Source organism: Bacillus rossius, chromosome 15 (assembly GCF_032445375.1).
Source record: "Bacillus rossius redtenbacheri isolate Brsri chromosome 15, Brsri_v3, whole genome shotgun sequence".
NCBI lineage: Eukaryota > Metazoa > Arthropoda > Insecta > Phasmatodea > Bacillidae > Bacillus > Bacillus rossius.
In genome coordinates, this window is record NC_086342.1 from 6,065,867 (window position 1) to 6,091,206 (window position 25,340).

At 41.2% G+C, this 25,340-nt stretch overlaps 1 protein-coding gene across 1 annotated transcript in view; it reads right to left on the bottom strand.

Moving 5' to 3' along the window:
• LOC134539625 (paired box protein Pax-5-like) overlaps positions 1-25,340 on the bottom strand; it is a 123,505-nt gene that overhangs the window by 24,053 nt on the left and 74,112 nt on the right. Inside the window, exon 4 of the mRNA XM_063381808.1 lies at positions 16,663-16,922. Within this exon, the coding sequence (XP_063237878.1) occupies positions 16,663-16,922 (260 nt within the window). The remainder of the gene's footprint in view (positions 1-16,662; positions 16,923-25,340) is intronic.

The window sequence follows — 25,340 nt, forward strand, 5'->3', positions numbered from 1 at the left end:
GCCATTGGTTCACTGTTAATCTGGAGGACTGAGGGCCAATTAGACACCCTCGCTCATAGAAGTGTCGAATCACAGGTTACCCAGTCGAGACGACTCACAAGTCAGCAGCCAATGAACAGTTGTGGCATTTGCCCGAGTGTGTAGAGGATATTGGAGTCTATCCTGCAGGTCATTGAATCCGCGAAATTCGCGGGTCTCTAGCCATTGCTAGAGATACGGAAATTTCGCGCATTCATTTAGTCGCAAGTCAGAATGCAAACCTTTACACTCCCGTAATGTGTTCATGATTTGGACACGCAGTTGTTCGGACACGCCTCTCTGCGACCGTGAGCCAACGATGCCCAGCTAGGAGAGGAGTAAAGCGAATCAGGTTGAACCAACTAACAAGGATAAGAATGAGCTCGCTAAGAAACCAGCCAATGGGAAAGCAAGCGTGGGTTGAGCACACCCATGACTTTGAATTCTACCCTGAGGCCGCGAAACTTCCGGGCGTCTAGCCATTGCTGATGTACACTGGTTCTCATAGAATACAATACTGATGTATACCTACCTCCCAAAAGTATGAAAATGTTTTTTGAAAAACATTAGTGAACACAGTATGTCACTGTGTGAGAAGTCGCGTCGCCATATGCCGGGGTGATAGTATCAATAGTAATTTAAGTTATTTTTTAGTACACGTGTTCAAATTCTTTTTTTTCTAAACCCCCCCCCCCCCCAAAAAAAAAAGAAAATTCCTGTGTTTGCCACTGAACACCAGATATATACATAAACGCACATCTAAAAACAAATGTTACCCATGTTATAAAAAAATATTTAAACGTTTTCGGCCTGCACAAAAAGAACCATTCAGTCACGCAACAAACTGTTCGTTAGGAACTATGGAGATATTGTTAAAACTATAATTTTTTTTTTTGGCAATCTTATATATATAAGAAAAATTAATTAAAGCCTGCAAAATTTTCCTATTTTCCTTAGGTCCGCTTGTCAGTCGCAATATGACGGTTGTTCAGAGCCCCGAAAAGACCACGTGACCAAGTAGGGCCCAAAATATTTCCGCGATTTAATTTATTAATTTAAAGGGCTTGTGTACGAGCTAAGAGACAGGCAACGCTCCGAGTGCGAATAAACGAACCAACACTTACAACTCGAGACTTCAGGCGCGGGCGCGTTGCATACGTCTCTATAAATTGTTTTGCACCTTGATCCGGATAGTCTACAATCAAAACTATCGATTGTGAGTAGACGAAGCGTGGCTGCAAAGGAGAGGCGGTAGGGGTGATAGCACGAATTTAATCAATTGATTTAATTTGGATGTATAGTTGATGATAAAACTTACTAGTTAAATTTTTCCATCAAAAGTTGTATGAAAGTACTGAAAGTTCAGTGTTTTGTAAATAAGTATTACAGGTCCATCCTTCGTTGTACGATACCTCCTCTTATCCTGGGCCGCCTCTGGTGTAGACTGTCGCGCGACACGGCTTGCCAGAGTGCACGTGGCTTGACGTTCCAAACTATGCTTGTGGGTATTATCTTTGAAAGATTTGTGCAATGGGAGTGCATGACTTGATGTAAGCTTTTGGACATACCCCATTGCTAAGCACATGTATGTCTGTAGAAGAAAACTAAAAAAATCCCCAAAAGACAAAAGACAACAGCAATTTTTTGCTTAATTTGTGTTTTTGTATTTTGGGTATTTTTTTAGTTTTTTTCTACAGACATACATGTGCTAAGCAATGTCGTATGTCCAAAAGCTTACATCAAGTTATGCTTCAAATGCGCGAGTCGTCCAGAAAGTAGGCACGAACTGGAAACTGCGAGGCAGGAGCGGACCAGTGAGTTCAGTCGAGTAGGCGAGCGTGTTCACAGTTGCTGAGCCGCGATAAGCCAACAATATGCCATCCACGTCCTGCTCTCTCTATCTCCCTCTCTCTCTCTCTCTCTCTATCACCCCCTTCCTCCCCCTTTCTTTCCCATTCGCGCGCAGACAACGCCGTTCGCAAACTTTGGTTTAAAACAGCCGCGACGCAGCTGAGCGGAAAGACGATATTGTGTTCCCGCCGAGCGTCAAAGAGAGTTGGGGGGGAGGTAGGGTGGACGGGGGAAAGGGAAAATAGACATTAAGGGCGAGCGCGACGAGGCCAGCGACGCCGCCCGACGCCCTTATCGACCGCGCCGACTCCCGGGGAGGAATATTAAACAATCGCGCGCGCCGAATGTGCGCAAGGGGCGTGACAAAGAGATTCGCTCAACGGCCTTCAGATGGCAGCACGGGTCGCGACCCCCTTCCCACCCCTCCTCAGCCCTTCTCCCGGGAGAGAACTTTAAAACGTGGCCCCACCTCATTGGTCGCTCCGGGAACTCCCCGCATGACGTCACGGCGCGCGGCGAAATTCGCCGTGTGAGTTCGTGAGTATCAGTGCACTTAGGTTGGCCCACTCACCGGTGCTGTGCAAGGAAAGACACGGAATTGTAATTGTAAATGAGAAAATCATTGATTTGTTATAATGCCATTATATTAATTTTTATAGTTAAACATTTTTCACCTTTAATTACGAAGGACGCTGGTTACAAATCATACAGGGATCTTTGTAAATTTAAGGTTTATCCTAGAAAATTTACGGTATTAAGTTGAACATGAATCAAAAATAATAATCAGCAAAAAGAAACATACTTTTTTCCTCCCGCACACATGTTCACACTGTTGACAACGAAACACTCAACTCGAAGTCGGAATCAGGTGTAGTTTCTACGAAGAGACGGTTATCTGAGATTACAAAGATCACTTCAACTACAGCACTGTACAATTATTACAAACTTGAGTATGATGGAGTTACAACCAATAACAATATGTAATACACGCCACCTAAAAAGTTCATTCTATCAAAGTTAAGCTAGGCAATTATAATATTAGCTGTATTCCAATAAAATAAAATATTGTTAATTTTTATAGTAAATGTATGTTGATATTATAATTTTATTTATTAAATTATTTCCTCTATAAAAATATTACCTAAAATTTTTTTAAATTTTTTTTACATAAAATAGTAACCCGTATAAGAAAAATATAAGAAAAACATTTAAATCTTTTTTAATCAATATATCAACAAATTGAAATAAATATTATAATTTTTTTGTTAGGTCATTAAAGAAAAAAATATAGTGCCAATTAATTTTTACTTTATCATTAATTGTTTACATTAAAGTTTTGTGATCATACTGAGATTTTATGTTATAACTTTTGATTAATTATGCACGTTTTGTGTTCCTAGCGACCTGAAAATGTTGCATTATTTTTCATCAATAGGCTAGACTGCAAATTGCTATGTATTTTAATAACCTTTATAATTGAAAATTGTATTTTTGTTGAACTTGAACATAACTGTGGATTCGACCCTGGTGGCGGACATTGCAGGCATTAAGTATTACAGGCAGTATAGTTATATAAGACGTGCATTTCAGTGATATATAGTGGCTTTTTCTAACCCAGGCTGAGATTTTAGATGCAGTCTGCCTAAATATCACACAAAAGCAATAATTTTTTATTTAACTGGGAACTCAAAATATATCATTTAACTTCTCAATACAGTAAGTGCGAAAATTACATTGTCACATTTGGTAAGATTTTTCCTATTTTTTTTCCCTCGTAACTATGTGGGTACAATGTTTGAATGAATTATGAATGAAGTTGGGTTTGGCGGGGTAGTACTCTTCTCATAAGCGAAGAATCCTTAGAGGACTCTGAAATTCAATATCAGTATCCAGGAAAATTATAACTTAGCAAACAATTGCCGTTACTGTTAGAGCAATACTATCACAGCATTTAAACAAGTTTGTTTAAAACGAAATTCGTGACGACATTCAGATATTTGTTGGAAAAAAAAAATCCTTTTGAAAATGTTTCAATGATGCAAACACTAGTCAAAGTTTTGGGTGTCTAACCTATACGTAACTGAACTGTAAAAATAACGGCTTCACCCGGTTACCTTGTAAGCATACAGACGTTATCTAACTCAACACTGTGCTCAGCACGCAGACATAAGTTTGTAAAAGCGGAATATCCCGCGACCCAAAATGCCGTCGACGAATCTCGACAGAGCCAGGGAACTTGCAGGAAGCATGACGTGGCGAGAATAGTAGTCTGCAGATACTCGTGTACAGGGGTTGAAAAGCTATTCTTCCTCCACTAGCGTCCACCCCCCCCCCCTCTCCCTCCCGGCCGGCGAGGGGTGACATGCGCCGTGCCTTCATAGAGTTGAAAACTTCCCCCCTTTATGCCACCGCTGTTTCCCGCCACACACAACTCCATACAGAGAGGGAGGGAGACACGGGATGACGGAGAAAGAGGGACTCAACCCCCCCAACCCCTCCTTCAACCCACGAAGCGACATGTTGGAAACTGTTCCATAACCTACAGCATGCTCCCCCTCGCCGCGTACATTAACTCCAGGGGCAGACATTGCCTCTCCTACCCTTCTGCAATTTTCTCCCCACCCTTGGAGCTGCCATCATCCCCCTGCCGACCATTCTACCCTACCGCCGACGTCAAACTCGCAGTCATAAAGCCGACTTTACCGGCCCCAAATTCGGGAACAGTTAGTACGCCCCTCCCCTTTTTCGCAGGCGCTGGCATTGTGCCGGGGAGGGGAGGGGGTATAGACAAGGAGAGGGGGTTGGGTTTATCGTCACACAAGCGCATGCGCTCTGGCCGCCCCGCCAACCCCCTGACCCTCCCTCCGCACTCCCCTCCTCATCCCCGTATGGGCCTTTTTTTTTTTTTTTTTTTGAAAACCACTACCTCCCCTCCTGCGCGAAGACCGGGTGAGAAGCGCATCGACCACAGAACACCTGGGACTACAGAAGCCAACACCGCGCGCAGTAGAACACACACCTCTGGATTTGTACATGGACACTCAGTTATTAGAGATATTGTTTACTTTACGGAATAAAATTTTATTTCTTTTAAAATCTAACAACTCGTAGCAGAAAAAATCATATATATATATATATATATATATATATATGTTTAACTGGTAAATGAACCCAAAAAAAGTAAGACCGTTATGGAATATTTTAAATAAATTATCAACTACAGTTACAAAAACTAATTTTAATTCGTTTTTTTAGTATTAAAATGTTCTTTGCAAAACAACGGTTTGTATTTTGTAAAAAAAAAAAAACATTTTTAAAAATTTTTTCCCCCAATGTTTAGTGTCTACGAATGGCTTATTAGAGACAGGAAACACATGTCATAACTAATACATGGTTTATAGGGACATTCAAAATTAATTTGTTATCAATACAAAAACTTGGTGTAGTCTATATGGACATGATATTTTATAGCAGCCACAAAGGATTACAGTTAACCGATATAATATATATTTTTTAATTTTAGCGATGAAAAATTTAATCAGCTTCAAGAACCAAATACTTTGAAACAAAGATAAAAATTTAATTCTTACTATAAAATACTTCGTCAACATAACTAAATACAACAACTAAGTTTATATAGGTCAGTAAATATAGCCCGTGTTTAAAGAAACTAAAACTATTTGTTTTGGCAGAAAATTCTGTCGTATGAACAATAAATGTTTTAATCCATTCAAATTCTTTTGTTTAATCTGTAAAAATGAACATTTTTTGAGACATTCGATTTTTTTTCTCGGTAAAACCTACAAACCTACTTGAGACAAAATATGTTAAATTTATGACGGGTAACTAAGACGAATACATTAGAATAAAAGTGGATGAAATTTGGATATCAACGCAGCAACTCTTAAAAAGCAGACTGTGTTTCATATTCAGTGAGGCGTGAATACCAAATTACGCAAACTCTGTTTTTACAGACTGCCTTATTTTTCAGCGTGAGTGGCGCCATCTCGAGGCCATGAAATATTAAATTGGTAATTTTATGCTCGAAAAAAGAAACAGCGTATCTCGGCAGTCTTTTTGCGCTGCGTGCCAAGGAGGTAGTATTCCAAACAGTTGGTGAGTGATGCCAGTGGTTAAGCCACTCTGGTTAGCAACTTGCTAGAAAAACAATCCGTCGCTGCATAAAAAAAAAAGGCCAATGACAAAATATTTTTTATAATAGTTTGAAAGTAACCCTTTAAGAAGAATCGTAAAAATTAACAACGAGTAGTGAGTATTGCTAAGCAAACACAATTACAAAAAATGAACCAAAAATCATCATTAAACTCAATTTTTTGTACAATATTAATATTGTAAACATTACACTGCTCTCTCGTACAACAGAGAAAACGTGATTAATCAACTGATTTAAAGCAACGGCGATAAAAAAAAAGGGCCACGTACTTTTCGGCAAGAGATTTTTATACCATACGTGTGTGCATTATCAGTTTTTCGTTGTTGGCTGGGTTTGTTTCAAGTACACGTCTATTGTCGGCACACCAATCATTCACTTCAGTCCGGAAACAAACGCCTCCTGAATGGCCCGGCCAAATAGGACAATGGCATCTCTTGCAGACGGCCGCCAATCACAAGTACGGCTATGTCTTATAGAAGTTTTTATGAGTGGTCAACATTTTTTCCTGCGAGTACACGCCCCGGGCGCGGCGGGTGCGTGAGGGGCAGATGCAACCCGCCGCACAGCCGTGCCGGGATGGGTGGCCCGCACGTAGCTCTCAGGGGCAGCAGCATAAGGGCTCGGAGGAACTCCCCATTTGCCGCGCGGGTTTTCCCTGCTCGGAGGCCGATTGTTCTGGCTGCTCCGGCAGCGTGACTCAACAAGTTTCCGGGTAGGTGTCGCAACGCCTTTTGTTTTTCCCACGATCAGGCGCACCCCTTTCCACCGCGACCAACCCCCGGTACCTCGCGCGGGGCCCAACAGATCCATCCACACCCCCCTTCCCCCGCAGCCGACATCCGCACCCGCCACCGCTTTTGTTACGTAAATTAGGAGCCGAGGTGTTGTTTTCGCCCGATTACACAAACCTCCCGTCTCTGTCTCCCTCTTTCTCTTTTGGTCGTCCGCTCTCCCTCCTTTCCATCTTCTTCTGCGGTTTCGGAAATTCGGCACAGGAGAGGGAAACTCGGTGCCCCATGCGTCCGAGATTCAACGCGACCTCCGTGACGCAGTCGCGTGTGAAGGGCGCTGGGTCGAGCCCGGGGCGAGGCAGTCAAGAAAAAAATTTTAAAAATTTTTCCGAAGGCCCTAGTTGGCAACGTGCCCAAGCTTAAAATTTGATGCAAAGGTGGAAGAGTTTTTTTTTTCCTTTGCATGCTGTCCACTCAGACTTATCTGAACACTATTTAACTCAACGTTTTGAAAAAAATAAGTCCCTGGATTTACTGAATATAATTCAGATTAAACATAACCAGGTTTGCAACCTGTCAAGTTGGCATTAAATCAAGAAAAGTAGAAACGCAACTTGAGAGGCAGACACAGGAACCAAAGGACACCTTATTGTTTTTTTTTACGAAAATTATTTTTTTATCGGTTAGTTTTAATATTTGCCCTCGTTAAGGCAAAGATAGTACGTATATATTTATCAGTTATCTTAACATGTGTGTATTGCTATTATTATTACAAATATTAGATCATGCCCATTATTCAATAACAAAGTTTCGCTTGTAATTCGAACTGTCCCAGGGAAATAACAGGGGGGCAAAGCGAACTTCCCCTCCTTTTCCAGTTTTCATTCGAAGGTGTCTGTAGGGCTAGATTGTATTAAAGCTCTGTGGAAGCCCCCTACAATCGGACATACAATAATTTTCGTGTCCCGTATGGATTGTGGATTGTGCTTAGTTGGGATGTGTGGATTCTATGGCATATAAAACATAGTACACCCCTGCAAACTGTGTACCGCGTGTCCTTAGCCTGGTTAGATACCAAACAACAATAACTTCATAGGAGAAACTATTTGTAGTAGCTAATTACTACTAACTTTAGGCATTCCACTACGTTGTATATTGCTAGTCGTTGAAGAGTTATATATTTATTTTAGTTGCAAAATGCTCTGACCCCGTCAGCTACTATTATGTCTACATCACTTTGAAAACAACTGATACACGCAGTGTAATCAAAATATACCTACATAGTAATAAGCAAAAATAATTTATTTTATTAATACAAGATTTAAAACCTAATACTATATCCCCACACTCTCACTATCGCGGTCCATGTCACAGCAAGTTGGCTCTATAAATTGATTTTAACGGCCATTTCTTTCTTGCGGAATTAAAATCATTGTATGCTTTAATCCAGTAATAATTTCAGCCATTCCATGAATTTATAAAAATCTTTTTAACAGTAAAAACATAAATACGTAACAAACAACCAAATATCCAAACGTTTACACTATAGTTAGCTGTACCAAACCATTACATCCAATAACTAACTTACTGCTCTATAATATTTAATAAAGGATGTTATTTATTGAAAGTCTTAACTCACAACCATTTTTACACTTAGTGTTAAAATTTTAAAAAAATGTATAGGACACACTACGTAACTCTTTGTACGTGTAATTCATGTTCAGTTAATTACCGTCAAACGTAGTAGATTTTTGATACGGATGGTGAATCAAAGTAACTAGATTTTGTGTGTTCATTCTTCATACTATATATTTTAACATTAGCTTTAACTTCGGAAAGTGGTAAAAAAAAAATGTTGGTGGTGGTTGTGTGCATTTTTTTCATGTCAATTTTAACGCCCGAGTTATTATCTTCAAAGTTATAAATTGCTGCTATAAAATCAAACTTACACCCTTTTGACTTACTCTTCGGTTGAATTTCGATAAAATTGATAATACATATGAAGTACCTAACACTTTATGAGTTTATTAACTTCCAATTAAGTAGATTCAATGATATTACATTTTCTTTAATGAATAAAACTTGCCCCATTTTCACCCTTTCATGGGTGGAACTTTGTAATCCCGTATATAGGCTACGCCTTTTTTTAAAAATTTTATCCAAATCGATTTGGTAGCAAAGTCGGATTTAGTAAGAAACATTCAAACTCTCAAACTTGTACCTTATAAGAGGTTTCTTATGACATACAGTGTAACCAGCACTGCCGTAGGCTATGTCCAAAAAATTCTTTCTCATTTCAGTAACAATTTAAAGATCTTTTCACATTTATGTTAATCAGGGAGTTGGATAAGAGTGCTTATAATTCTTTAAAAAAATGTGTAAAAAATTAAAGTAATACAAAATATCGGTGGACTTATATTGTTAATTTTCGCTAGGACTTAACGCAAGCATACAACTGTTTTTGAGCATAGATATTATCCATGTATTAATACTAATACAAAAGGCGAAAGTTTGTATGACTGGATGTTTTTTTACACGGTTACTTAGTTACTACCGATTTTGATGAATTTTGGAAAAGAGGCAGCCGATTTTTTAAAATATAAACACATGGTACATTTTATCTCGTTAAAAATACATAGTTTCTTATGAAAAAAGTCATTAAATTTTTATTTACAATGATAGGGCTTGGTGACACATGCCGCAATAGTGGGTGCATATGTTTAAGTAAACATTTGGTTTGCATTATTACATTATTTATTTTGTAACACAAGCGATATTTCAATATAAGTTTATTTCTTAATGCCCTATGTGGTACCCGCTATTGTTTGTTATTCGTAAAAATATTTATTGCAAATTTTTTGTGTCGTATGACAACAGGAATTCAAAAGATTTCGAGGGGTGGCCTTTTTCAACAGTCTAAAACATGCATTTCATTCTGTAATCTATACTAACAATAAAACATTTCAGGGAAAATTTAAAAAAAATATTGTAGAAAACTACCATATATTAGGTATGTACTACCAATATGTATTATGGCTTAAAAATTTTGTCTCTCGCCCTGTTTATTCTAACATCACTTAAAAAGTACTGTTTGGATTTCAATGAAATTTATTTTTTATTTAGACTTTTCACTAACTTAAAAACTTCACTTTATGTCATTTAGAATTTCTGCCTATAATGAGGTGAAAAGTTGGTAATGTGTAACAACAATCAATAATAGCTCCGAAGTTAAATGAAGTTAATGTACATACGAATATTTAACATACAAAAATTACAAACGAGTTTTTAAGCAACAAAACAGACAAAGTTTTATAAGAACAACCGTAGAGTAGTATACGACACAGGAATAATAACATAGACTGACTTAGAAATAGAGAGAGTCCTGTTTTTATGTATGGCCCCGACGTTGACTTATGATTTGCCGATGCGAAAATGTTGAAATCTGTTGAAGTAAATATTGCAAAGTGAGTTTTTTTTTATTCTTTTGAAAGTGACACTACAACAGACATGGGATTTTGTTGACAACAACATTGACGAGAAACATCAAACACTTAAGGTGGTATTCCAAGACGTTCGGGTAAGGTAAGTGAATAAGCACTGCCTTATTGGAATACATCCGTTACCTAGCTCGCAGGCTTTATTTCTATTCCAGAACGTGTCTGAACCGTATTCCAGTAACGTAACAAATCAACAAAGGTTTCAATAAGCTGCGTGAGGCTAGAAACTGGTCCCAACTCATTCCAGCGGACGTTTCGCATCCATCGGTAGAATTATTAATGTAAAAATCCCAGAGATAGATTTTAGATTGTTATTATTTCTTGTTTTGACCATTAAGGTGTACAAAGATGTATTCCAGGATAGCTTCGCTACCATAAAGTTTCAAAACTTTTCGTACGTTCCCGGATATTCACGAAATCTAATATACACGAGTTGATGGCGCCAGACGCGGGTCAGCCATCTGGACGAATTCAACTAAAACGTGAGCTCTGCGCATGCGCGGAATTTCGGCAACAGATATGTAAGTCACGTATAAGACAAAAAAAATAATTTCCCTAGAAATATAGGGGCGGGCCGTGTCCTATCGTGCACTAGGAATACGGTTAGGGTACGGGTGTAGCGTATCCAACACCTGAACCCTTAGCTGCTGGGTTACTACGGGAGTAGGTAGGTAACTGCTCCCCTGATGATGGCGACCGAAACGTCGGTGGCATCTTCGCCTTCGACTACAACCCAGAAGCCAAGCCAACTCCAGACAATGGCCGCGAAAACGTACGATCTTTACTAACCTAGAACATTATTCTTTTTTTTTTGTCTTGGGCTGCCAGGCCCGGTGCATCGAGACACGCCGCACTCGTCATGACGCGCGTGTCTGAGGCCGCGCGGCAACAGCGACGCAGCGCACTCGGAGCAGCTAGAGGAGGGAGGAGGGGGGAGCCGGGGGAGGCACAGAAGGGGTGAGGTCACCCTCCGCTTCCGGCCGACCAGGGGTCACGGTCCACGAACCCGGGCACAATGACACTGCTCGCCAGAAAGGAGTGGTGGGGGGAGGCGCAGTTCTCCGAGAATGTACGACGGTACGAGGCCCCATTTTACCCGGCCCACCCCCCGGGTCGGGACTAAGAGAGGGTGGAAGGCACGTCATCCCCCCCTCCCTGTGCTCCAGGGGCCTTGTCCTCCGACATCGTCATCACAGAAGTGCGCCGACAAGAACAACTCAGCGACGATCTAACGTCACGCATTTGAAAACTGCTCAAGATGTCCGAGTGGTGTCTGTTTACGAAAAGCTTTCGAGTATTAGAAGTTTGATTAAAATAAAATTAATTTAACAAACCTGAATTAACAAAATTATTTTTCACTATATCAATAATAATTAATTAATCAATAATTAATTGGGCAATGAAGAAACAATATATATTACTTAATGTTGAAATACATAATACATAAATAAAAACTGCGCGTATCACTCTTTATTTAAACAATTCTGCCATTTGGAACATGCCAAACCTCTGTGCGACATATGAAATTCATAACAGGTAGCGCTGTCTATGCGGGAAGTGCATGGACTGTCTCAACATCGCTCTCTACCTGCTAGTTGCACAAGGACGTACGCGAGCGCGTAAATTTAAGGCATTCGCAGCTGATTATATGAGATACCTATATATATTTTCTGAAACATTTTCATTCGTTCACTTTCTATCTTATTATTTCGTTTATCCATCTCTCTCTCTTTTTTTTGGCGGGGGACAAATAACCTCACCAATAGTAGAACGAAAACGAGCCTAGCAACATATATAGCATAGTGCTATCTTTATATATATATAATTTGCTAAGTACCTATTCTCTGTCCTTTTCACGTCAGAAAAGTTTCACAAAAATGTTTCACGTTAACCAAATTCGGCCTTGAAAATTTACTCTTATCGCGCCCAAAGGGTTTTCCGAAATCTCTCTTGATAAACGCTGGGACGATTCATTACTATAGGGCTGGGCAAATTAATTTTATTCTAATTCGGTGAGTGGGGAAGGGGGATATTAATCGAACTCTACTTTCCAGACAACAGTACAAAAAGAAGCCAGCGAGTCTTTCAGCACTTGCCAGAGACGCACTTACAATGCGACAACTCTGACACGAAATTTAACGTAGAATTCTTTAAATAACGCCGAGCATGATAAATCTACGCGAAAATTCGTTCTTAGTTTCAGCAACCGCCGCTAGAATTCGTTGCCGGAGCAGCTACGTCGACTACTGAATCATTTGATCAGCGGAGCGAAATTTATTCTGTACAATGAAACGGCTACGATAAAAGCGAAAAAAGACTTGAAGGAAGAAAAAAAAAATACTTTACTTGATTTTCGACAAGGATTTTTTTTTAAAATTACATCCCATTTTGTTCAGATTCATTAAACGGTTAATACTATTAAATGTTTCTCTTGGATTTGTGAAGATTAGTTCGCGCCATGCGCCGCAGATGGCAGCACCGTCCCAGCCTAAGATGTCCATCCAGTTCTGTCCCTGCCCGAACACGCCCGAATATTCACCTTCCGCCATCCTCGGGAGTTGTTTTATTTTTGCGCAGGAAAAATGAATTCAAATATTAAAAGTGTTCGGTTAGGTTAGCTACATTAAAACACTTTAAAACACCATTGACAGTTAGTTAGGTAAGTATAGCTACATTAGAATAAACATATATATATATATATATATATATATATAAATAAATAAATAAACCCGAGGTTGGCCGAAGGTGAATATTCGGGCGTGTTCGGGCAGGGAATTAGAGAATTATTTCATACTTTGCGAACGGTATCAAATCACCATTGACTATTCTACGTGTGTCAGGAAAGATGGTATGTAACTATGCAGTTTGTTTGAGGAACGAAACCAGCAACTTGAGAGCAGTAGGAAAAAAAGATAGTGAACATCTCAGGTGACGAGTGTGTACTAGACATTAAGTTAATTCAGGATTGTCTTGTGTTTAAACTGAAATGATCCGGAACAGCTGATTTTGTTTCCCCCCCCCCCCCCCCCCCCCTTCATCTTAGTGTTGCATGGATATTGGATTAGTGGGAGTTGTCTAAATCGATTTAATTACAGTATGTCTATAAAATGTCGCAATTTCAATGATGTACATATTAGTAGGGACCGGAAAAATTCGCAGATTCAATGACCTCTAGGATAGCCTCCATTATACTCTGCGCTTCTCAAGTAAACACGCGTGTTCAGTGGGTACTAAATTATGAGGGTCGTCTCCACTGGGTAGCTTGTGATTCGACGCTTCTTTGGTCGATAGTCTCTCATTGGTCCAGAGAGCTCCAGTTAAACCGCGAGCCAATAGCAGAACCAGCAGAATTATACACATGTTTGAATTTCAGCCTATCACGAAATGAATCCGCGAATTTTTCTGGTCTCTACATCTTATGCTTCCCCACCGAGAGGCAAGATGTCGCGCGGCGGAGGCAGAGCTACCTCCTTGTGCCAGGGCCGAGGTGGGCCGCGCTGATTGGGGCGCCGGCACAACGGCCGCCTTGTGCCTTTGAGGCCGCTCCGCCGCCGCCGCCGCCGCTCCGCCGCGAGGGGCAGCTGGCACGCACCGCCCCCCGAGACAACCCGGACTCCCCGCCGAGAGCTGCCGCGCGGAGCGAGACCGTGTTCCCGCTACGTACCACGACTAGAGACCGGGAAAATTCGCGGGTTCATTTCGTGTTATGCTGAAATTCAAATAATTATACCTTAGTGCTGCTTCTGTCATTGGTTCACTGTTAATCTGGAGGACTGAGGGGCCAATTAGAGACCCTCGCTCATAGAAGTGTCGAATCACAGGCCACCCAGTCGAGACGACTCACAAGTCAGCAGCCAATGTATAGTTGGCATTTGCCCGAGTGTGTAGAGGATATTGGAGTCTATCCTGAAGTTCATCGAACCCGCGAATTTTTCCGGGTCTCTAACCATGACTACTGTATATATGGGCGGTCAACTTAATAATGATTATTATAGTCTAATATTACTACTAGACGGAATATTTTTAAATATCATATTAGAATGTTTTAATGAATAAATATTATTCTAATACAGTAATATATAGATGATTTTAATAATATTACATTTTTATATATATTTTGGTTTCAAGCCCTTTATTTTATGAAAAACAGTTTGAAATATATATATATATATTTTAAACTATACACTGTACTGGCTATTTATGAACATTCAGGTGTCCGTAATGAAAATATCTAGCCGAAAAAAAAATTCCATAGAGTTCTGTCAAGTCGTCCAAATACTGTTATTGTTTCTATGCTCTCGTCATTCATGGACGATGCGACCTCCCCTCAGTTCACGACCGTGTGACATCAGAAGCTATCAGTTCAAACTACCAAACACACGCGTGAAGATATAGACCGCGAGAGGCCCTACGAATTCAGAGAATAACACTGATGATGACTTTACTTAAGGCACAGGAGATTCTAACTCGTCTAAGTTTATCTGCACACAGCACATGCATATCCTAAAGTCATTATAATGGTACCATGTTAAGTTCTTGGATAATTACTCGGTAATATTTAATGTACCTCGGTTATAATTACCAGCATTTTGTAATTTTTGAGAATGTTCCGTGTTACAAATTAAACCAAATATAAACCTCGAATATACTTAATCTTTAGGAACATCTAGGACATAATTAGTGGATATTATGCCTCACCCTAGGACATCCTATTATTGTGATCATATGAAAGGCCATGTAATGTTCGAAAAAAAATCTGAACGCTCATTAGACTGCAACACAGTATGCCTGCAACAGCTGTTTCTTCTTTGTGATTGGAAGCCGTCTGCAGGAGAAGCCATTGCCTCATTTGCAGGGACCACTTATGACGCTTCTGCACTAAATTATTGTGATTGGTGTGCTGACAGTAGACCTGTACCTGATAAAAACTGGACCAATCAAGAAACACTTACAATATCACAGTCTCGAAATCATTTTTACTTAAACGCTGAATCAATGAAGTGTGGATTTTAAACTGATTTGAAGTAATAAAGAAAATTTTGCAGGTCCCAAAATATAGGTAGAGCCACGATTATTTCCCGTATTCATTGGGTGGAAAAGGAGACTTTAAGCACGTATATATCTGCTTAACGTAGATGATAGGACTACAAATGCTTTTAACGAATCTGAGCTAGTTATAAACAAGAATAACTGCACAATCGTTACTTAATGAAATGTGATATTTAAAGACCGGAAAACTTCGCGCACAAAATAAATGTACCTTTGAGCTGATTTTGCAATTGGCTTACAGTCCTTCCGGACGACACTGGGGCAATGAGAACACCTCAGTCACAGAAGTATCGAATCATGTGCTGACCAGTTCATATGTCTTTGCAAGTCAGCAGCCAATGAACGGGCGGGATTTGCTAGAACACGCAGGTAACTGCGGAGTCTGTACAGGAGGTACTATTTAAACCCGCGACCAATGAGTAAGGACTGGAAAAAATTCGTGTTTTTCGAAGACCTTCAGAATAGTATATATAAACCTCTTTATATTTGGGCCAAATGACGCCGGTTCATTGGTTGCTAACTTGTGAGACGTCTCACGCTGATTTGCATGTGGTTTGATACTACTTTAGTTGAGTATTTCTAGAGACCGGAAAAATTCGCGCTTTCGATGACCTCTAGGATAGACTCCACTAATCCCCAACACACTCAGGCAAATGCCACCTGCTCATTGGCTACTGACTCGTGACACGTGTCAACTGGGACGCTTGCGGTTCGATACTTTTTTGGTTGAAGGTTTTCCATTGGCTCAAAATCCTTCAGATAAACTGTAAGCCAATCGCAGAAGCAATATAAAGGTACAGTTGTTTGGATTCTAGCATATCGTGAAATGAATACGCGAATTTTTCCGGTCTCTAAGTATTTCTCATTGGCCCAGAGTCGGTGAGCCAAAATAAGCAAAAAAGCCGTTTGAAGGCATATGCATTTGAATTTCAGCCTATAGCGGAATGAGTCCGCGAATTTTTCCGGTCTCAACCAATGAGTAGGGACCTGTAAAATTCGCGATTTCAAATCCCTAAAGGATAGACTCCATGATCCTCTATGCACTCGTGCAAATTACGTACCTGCTGATTGGTTACCGACTCGTAACACCTGTTGACTGGAATGATCGTGATTCGCTAATTCTTCTGTTAAAAGATTTTTTCATTGACCCGGAGTCCTTCAGATAAACTGCGGCCCAATCACTGAAGCAAAATAATATCAAAAGTATTTGGACTCTATCCTATCGCGAAATGAATCCGCGAATTTTACAGGTCTCAGCCAGTGAGCCAGGAGGGAGATGATCGTGGCCTTCTGTGCTCGCACGTGAGGGGGCGGGGGGAGGGGAAGGGGCGTCGACGGCTACCTGCGTGGTGCGCGTCTCGCTTCCGCTTGCCGCTGGGGTCGGGCGGCGGCGGGATGCCGAGGATGCCGTTGATGCTGTAGCCGGCGGAGGCCGCTGCGGCGGCGGCGGGCGCGTGCGCGATCACCGACACGGGGCCCGGCGCCGCCCCCGCGCCCGCGCCCGCCCCCGCCTGCTGCTGCTGCTGCTGCTGCTGCTGCTGCTGCTGCTGCTGCTGGTGGTGCACGTGCTTCGCCTTCTCCGCCGCCTTGTTGCGCACGATCCTGCAACACGCGCCGGGGGGTCAGGCCGACCTCCGCAGTCGCCATCTTCAGCAGGCGACCTGCCGCCGCGAACACGTCGGCGGACCCAGAAGCCAAGCAACTTCTCCGGACGTTCATCGGTCTATCTGGCAATACAACAAAATACAATACAACGCTGATAATATAACAAAAAAAAAATACTTTCATGATATATGTTTGGTTACTCTTTGAAACTTAACATTATCGATTGTTAACAATGTCCGTAGGCTTTCACGGCCATTGTCTGAAGTAGCTTGGCTTCTGGGTTGTATAGCCGCGTACTTGGAAAAATAATTCACCGACGTTTCGGTCCACATTACAGTCGCAATCATCAGGGAGCAGTTACCTACTGTTATTGATTGTTGTCATGCGGAAGACTATAGACTGACTTGATGTAAGTTTTTGGACGTCATACGCCATTGCTAAAAACTTTTTCTGTTGAAGAAAAACTAAAAAATAAAAATAAAGAAATATATAAATAAAACCCAAAAAAAAGACAAAAACACAAAATTAAGCAAAAAATTGCTGTTGTCAACAAGGATATAAACACCACAAAATATTCCGTGACAGGAATATGGTCAACAAAACAAAGAAAAACAAAGAAAAAAATGTACTAAGAGAACGAATTTTTTTTATTTATATAATTTAATTTATTTATATATTTCTTTATTTTTATTTTTTAGTTTTTCTTCAACAGAAAAAGTTTTTAGCAATGGCGTATGTCCAAAAACTTACATCAAGTCATGCACTCCCATTGCACAAATATTTCAAAGATAATAGACTATAGACTTTTAAACGTGCTTCAAACTAATACACACATAGATGTATACGTTTCGTCCAATTAATGTGAGTAAAAGTCAGGCATGGATTACTAACGGCACACAAATTTATGGTGAAAATTCTCTACGCAGGTACCTACTAGTTACCGGTAATAAAGTTATTACTCATGTATAGATACCGGAAAAAATTCGCGGAATCATTTCCCGATACACTAGAATCCAAATACGTTTTACATTTTGCTGCTTCAGTGATTGGGCCACAGTTTTTTCGAAAGACACTGAGCCAGTTAAAAAACCCTCGATGGGCAGGGGAGAATCGGTGTTTCCGCGATGATTTTTTTTTATTCGCAACGCTTCCCCCTTCCCCCTGTTTCATTCACGAATAATCATTTTAAATCATGGAAAATACAATCAAAAATTCAACATTTTGACTTTATTTTATTGCAGTATTTTAAGCAGGAAAGCTATTCAGGGAGGTACTGGGGTGACACAAAGCATACATTCCCGGGTAAGAATCCGAACCCAGTATTACTGCGAACACTATTTTAACGTGACAACGTCTAATACATCGATGAACGCCGGCTGCACGCACGAAAAAGTGTCCCGTTACGCACATTGTTCCGTTACGCTGTGTCCCGTTACGCTCATTGTACGCTTGCGTCGCATCTATCTCTCTTCCACTCGATTGTTTATAAAGTTAAGTGAAAGTTAATGTGTTTTCCATTGCTTATTACAACAACAATTTCGGCAATAAAGGTTAATTTATTATTCTTGCATTCTAAAAATCTGATTACTAGTATGATTTTAAGTACCTATTTATTCTTTTATTGTTAAAGTAAAAATTATTCAATTTTAAGTCATAAAATTATGCAATCATTTCATCAACGTTTTGTCATGACGTTGTCACGTTAAACCATCGTCCGTAAACCGACTTTACAGACAACAAATTTTTATTTTATAGTGATAAAATTGGTTTTCACGTAAATGTGCAAATGCACAGATATCTGCGGAACGCGTGAATGCTGGGAAGGGGGGGGGGGAGGTGAACTGCAGTCGGGTGACGTCACCGGGCGCACAGGAAATGGAGGGTCGGCGGCCGGTAGCGGCGACTGCTCTCAGCGCTGCCAAGCGGACCCGCGGCGAAACAAAAGCCGCAGCCCACACCACAATGGGATTGCCGACGGAAAGAGGTTCGCGGCCAGGGCGAAGGGCGGAGGAATTCCGGGCGTCACTGTTGTTTCCCACCGGCGGCAGCTATCACTTCCGGAATTATGACGGCCTGGCAGTGGGAGAGGAGGGGGGGGGGGGATTTTTTTTTTTCAAAAGGTAAAGCGATCAACATGAAGCATTTCACAGAGGAGACTTCTGACAAAACTGCTGTAGCCGCAAATATCAGCGCGGCGTGTCCTCTGGACTGGCGCGCGGTCTTCTCGTGTCGCACAGGACAACTACTGTGAGATTCGAATGGTAAATTAAAAATGTTATGGCTTATTAATAGAGACAGAAAAAATTCGCGGGTTCAATGAACTTCAGGATGGACTCCAATATCCTCTACACACTCGTGCAAATGCCAACTATACTACTATACATTTGCTGCTGACTTGTGAGTCGTCTCGACTGGGTAACCTGTGATTCGACACTTCTATGAGTGAGGGGTCTCTAATTGGCCCTCAGTCCTCCAGATTAACAGTGAACCAATGGCAGAAGCCGCACTAAGGAATAATTATTTGAATTTTAGCATAACACGAAATGAAATCGCGAATTTTTCAGGTCTTTACTTATTAATGAATATAACGGTGTAATGCAAGTCCCTTGACTGTTTCCAAGAATCTTCACCGGATGAAATTTTCTGAAAACAACCGTGTTAGCCATATCCACTCTTCTAAAAAATACAGTTTAAAAAACGGAGCTTTGGGGGACTGAAAACTGTTCTGGTTTCATGGTCGAATTCTTAAGTTTCCCTTTACACGACGAATGTTCAAAAACTATGGAGCGGGTTGAGATAGAGTCACTCAACAGGCAGTAGAGCCGTGCTGAGGAAAGCTGCTACCAGCGGAAAGAAGGGTGGCTTTTTTTAATTTCCCTGATATCCCCGTGAGTGATTTCTGCCCGTGAAAAAAAACCGGGAGGGGGTTGAAGGGGGGGGGGGGGTCAGTGCGCACGTGCGCATCGACACGTGACCGGAAGTTAACAGGTTCTCACCGTGGTGGGAGGGGAGCGGCCTCCCTGAGGTGCGCGGCGGAGGGGCGGAGAGCGAGGGATGTATATCTCGTGGTCACGTGATCAACGGTGTACGGGAGTCGGGAGCCCGCGGGAGACGGGACTCGGAGAACAACGGGACGACCTCTGCAGATCTGGGACTCCGTGACGACGGGCGACGAAGGGAGGACAAGAGGTGGTCCCAGTGCCGGCTCCCCTGAAACTATGGTCTTTTACATTTTAATTAATGTTTCATTCCAGCATAATTATTTTTAACCATTGAAAATATTATTTACTATTCAACAACTTGACTTTATGTGTTGACGTGACAACGTCTAATAAATCGATGAACGCCGGCTGCACGCACGAAAAAGTGTCCCGTAACGCACATGGTCCCGTTACGCTGTGTCACGTTACGCTCATTGTACGCTTGCGCCGCATATATCTCTCTTCCACTCGATTGGCCCATGAATATACTATTATATTAAATATGTTAAGGCGGGCTTTTCAAAACTAGCTTTTAAATTTAGTACTTTAACTAAACTATCATTTCATCAATGTTTTGTTATGACGTTGTCACGTTAAACTATCGTCCGTAAACCGACTTTACAGCCATTTTTTATTATGCTTACGAATGTGCGCAGTTACACTGGAAAGCTCTTAGGGAATGGTTTAATAATAACTTGGAACTATTGGAGGTACTGGGACAACACGAACCATAAATGCCCTGGTCAGACTCCAATCCCAGTATTACAGTGAACAATATTTTGTAGTGATACAGACGTTTTCATGTAAATGTACAAATTTACAGATATCTGTAATTTTATATAAATATATCTGTTCTATTTACGAAAAAAAAAACATTTACAGTGTATAGTATTCACTATACATATTCTTCGCATCAAAGCCACGGAGAGAAATGACTACCTAGAGACACGACAATCTGGGTTATTGTCTGGTGCGGGTTGACTTCACAAACGTGTGTGTCTTCAAGCAATTTGCACGTGTTCATTGGCTCCTGCCACACTTCACCTCATCAACGAGTGTTTCTAATTGGCTTATAGTTCTTCGGGGCGTGCCAAAATCCCGTCAGCCAATCACAAGGGTCATCCAAGTGTATGAAAATTTTCAAACTAGACTATCGTTAAATGATAAAGCGAATGTCTCACATTTCTATCAGACGGTATTTTAAACATTTACAGGAAAATATTAAAATGACATTTCTCCACGTGAGGTACAAGTCAAACAGATTGGATTGTAAGTTACTTTAGTTTAAAGTAACATTGTCTCTAAGGAAACCTTACATAGTCTAACGTCATAAGAAGAGACTCGGAAATTTAGCGAATTAGTTTGGCCTCACAGTAGATCCAAAGTCTTAGGCGTGCTCAACCCAAATTTGCTTTCCAATTGGTTGATTTATTAATGAGAAAATTTTTATCCTTGTTAATTGGCATAACCTGATTCGCTTACTTTTCTCCTAGCTGGGCATCGTTGGCTCTTGGTCGTACAGGGTTGTGTCTAAATAACTGCGCTCAAATCATAAACACATTCTATTATGCGAACTAAATGAATCCGTGAAAATTCCGTTTCTATAGTCATAAGGATATTAACACACACTTAAGTCAACTTGACTTCCAAGATTATAGCTAGTTACGAATCACAATGTCTAGGCGTTGCACCATTGATGCACTATTTCTCATTAACTGGTTTTCATCATAGTTATAACATCTCAAGTTCGCTTCGAAACTACTTTTTTACAGTCACAGCATAAGTTATAACTTTTTATAATATTAGTAAACAAAATACAGTCTCTTGTTTATTAGGCGTGTAACAAATTATAATGCTTACTGTAACAAACTAGAGACTTTCACCGGAAATAAAAATCAAACCCAAAATATGTTAAAACTATTTAGTTTGAGTCTAAATTTAAAATATATTTTATTACAGTAATAATATTGATAAAACTCAAAGAGATAAAAAACTTGGTTGTTGTTATTATGACTTTTGTAAATGTGAATTTATCTGTTTGTTATTGCCACCGTAATGCGTCCTCAGATTCGTATGATTGTGTTAAATAGAGTGTGTGATTGTTTGTCTTTAATGTACAATTTTTATGTTTGATGTGTTTTGTTTGTACGTGTCATTCTGTGGACGGCTTTCAGCCGTCGGACGTCACAGCAAACAAATGCTTGAATAGGAGTGATGCAAAGTGGTTCACGAACCTGGGGGTGTCAAGCGACGGAGGAAGGAAGGGTGGGGGAGGGTGCGGGGGAGGGTTGAAGGGTAGTTTTTTCCCCCGGTCACGCCAGAGGAGACGCACGCGTCGTCTCGCGTTTCGCGGCGCGCGCGCGCGGAAAGTCGCGGCTGGCCATCTCGTTATTTCCCTATTACATTAGCGACGCATCACCCCCCACCCCCTCACGGGCCACGTGACCAGGCCACGTGTCCACCCTCCCCCCCTCTACCCTCGCCCGGTGATTAATAACAATCCTCGCAGCCGCCCCCTTTTTCCAGCTCCGGAGCTCGCGGGGCGCGCGAATTATCCACGCCGACACTTTCCAAATTAATATGGAGATCGGCGGCTCCAATCTTCCTCCTCGTTTCATTTCATCTGGGCTCAAGTCTCTGTCTCGCCCGCCCGGGTTGGCTGTGGTCTGTGTGTGACTTGCAAACAGCTCGCTTGCATTTTTACGTTTCGTCTAAAATTTTCTTCTTCACAACAATTATTTTCTTTTTAATGAAACAATAATATTAATGTAAAATTCTTACCCGAGCATTCAATCTGTGTGATGTCCCAATGCTTCTAATGGTTAGTTATTTGTAAACCTTTCCTTGAATAGTTTTCCAGTATTATATGTGCACATTATTTTTGCATAATAAATTAAAATAAAGCATTAAAATTAGATTATCTTCCTTTTTTGGTTTGAAAAAAATTATTTATGCTTGAATGAAAAATTAATTAAAATTTAAAATTATGCGCAATATTCCGTAAGAAATACTCTGTATTATCTGGAATAATGAACTTCGTGTATGCAAAATAACCATAGTCATGTGATGTGCAAAGTGACAAAGTATTCTTGTAGTGTTACAAACACTTGTTAATGGTTTCCAAAGGAATGTTCTGCACGCTGGTGCCGGGTTGCGGGATGCCGGATTAAACCCCTCCCACGGTATCAGGCTGTGAGCTAGAAAATGCTGAACACCTCCTTCCCTCCCAACAACACCCCCCCCCCCCCCCCAGGAACGGGTACACTGCTCGACATATCCCAGTGGCGTCTGTTTACGAAAACCACTTAATAATGGGCTGAGGGGCGGATGAAGAGATCTGTTTCTGTTATTCGTTTTAAAACTGCGTTTGTGTTAAGGATGGAAATGGCTAAAACACGCGTTTGCTTGATAGATGTTTAGGCATGAAACACACGTTACGAATTCATGAAAGCACTCAAGGGACTTGCATTACTACACCTTCACCTTCATTTTTCCTTTATGTAATGTTATTAGCTGCATCCGTGAATTACTTACTAGCCTGATGGATCCCTCAGCTGAGTGATCCAGTACAAGTGCATCGTAGTGGACGCGGCCAACTTTTATTCGCTTCCGAATCCACACAAGGGATGCATTACCATCCCTACATGCATCCTCTACAATAGTGGTTTCTAGGGATGCGACACTCGCATCCACTGATGCGTCCATCAGCTTCGAAATCGAGTTTTATTTTGCTTGTGTACAATATTACTTTAGTTTCTTTTTGGAATAAGATTTGTTTGAAACGTCATAAGCATAAAAAATATACACAAATAAAAATAATAAAGTTAATAAAAATTACTGAAAAGCGAACCTAACTCTAATTATATGGTGTTCTTAATATTTTGAGATTCAAAACAAAAATTCCTACTTTGATCGCTGAAATGTATAACATTCAAGCTACATTAATTTTTTTTTTTAATTGGTGGTTGTTATTTACGTTTTTTTCTGAACGTTCGTAAATATCACGACGCTAAATGGCTTCGTGCATATTAGTATGGACAACTGCCAACAGGTGGTGCTGGCTGTAAAAGTATTCGTACACTGTGGCTGCATTGTTCTAAGGCATGTAGGGATCAAGCGCGGCTCCAGAGGAAGGGCGCAGGGGGCGATAGCCCCTTTCCGAGCCCAAATTTTACTTCTTATTTTTTTTTGTAGGGGATATTAACGTTAACTTAAATACATTCGTTAATGTGCTGAACTCTTCTTTCAATCATAATTTGTACGAAAATACTAAATGTCAGTATTTGAGACCATGTATTTTGTGAATATCCCAAGGGCAATGTCATCCTCCTGTGTGTGAGAGCCCAGCCCGAGAGGTCTTCCTGGAGCCACCACTGGTAGGTGATGTGTAGAGACATGCAAAATTCGCGGATTCATTTCGCGATAGGCTAGCATCAAAACAACTATACCTTCGTACCGCTTCTGCGATTGGCCTACTATTTATCCGGGGAACCGTGAGCCAATGGGAAACACTAAACCCAAGAAAGTGCCGAATTACGGACAGCGTAGTTGAGACGTCTCACGCGTCAGTAGCCAATGAACAGGTGTCATTTCCGCTAGTATTTAAAGGACTGTGGAGTCTATCCTAGAGGTCAATGAATCCGCGAATTTTGCAGGTCTCTAGTGATGTGTATTCAGATCCCGAGGTTGCGCCGTGCACGACACCAACACAGATACGCCCCCTGGCCGGGCGGGCCCCTTAAGGTGCTGCGGATGCAATTTATAAAGTCCGCAGAGAAAGTTGTGCTCCTGGAAGAATCGCGAGGGGGTCGCGCGGGCGGAACAGCCCCTGGGGGACGCATTACGCCGAGAAGTTCCACAACTGCCTCGGCTGTTCGCTGCGAGGGTGTGTGTTACGGCAAGGGCGCGGGGAATTAGCGTCGAGGGGCGGCTGCAATGGAGGAGGAGGGGGGATAAAATACCTACGCGAGCCACTCCTTGCTCTTGAAGGAGATGTTTCTACCTTGTTTCTATTATCGCCGGGCGTTTGTCGCGTCCCCGGGAGAACGGATGTCCGTGGGCGAGCTGTTTGTCGGCGGTGAGATACGACGCAATTACACCGAAGCAAGAGGACAAAAAAAAAAAAACAGAACGAAGTGACGCGCCGAGATTCGCATGGCACGGTCGACACACTCGCTAATGCGAGAGTATTTCGTCGCAACCTCAGTGGTCACGGAAACGCGAAACAAAGCGTGAAATTAACGCTTTCCTCAGGAAAGTGCGATCCAAAACCAAATAAATTATTACCATGAAACATGAGCGTAAATCTTAGGCCTTCTGTAGTTGAATAGCCTCCACGGGTTAGGGCATCATAAAATATTTTCAAGCATATTACTTATTGTTAGAAACAGAATTTTTTTTTTTACTTAAAATAAAACGTTATTTATGTCAAAAA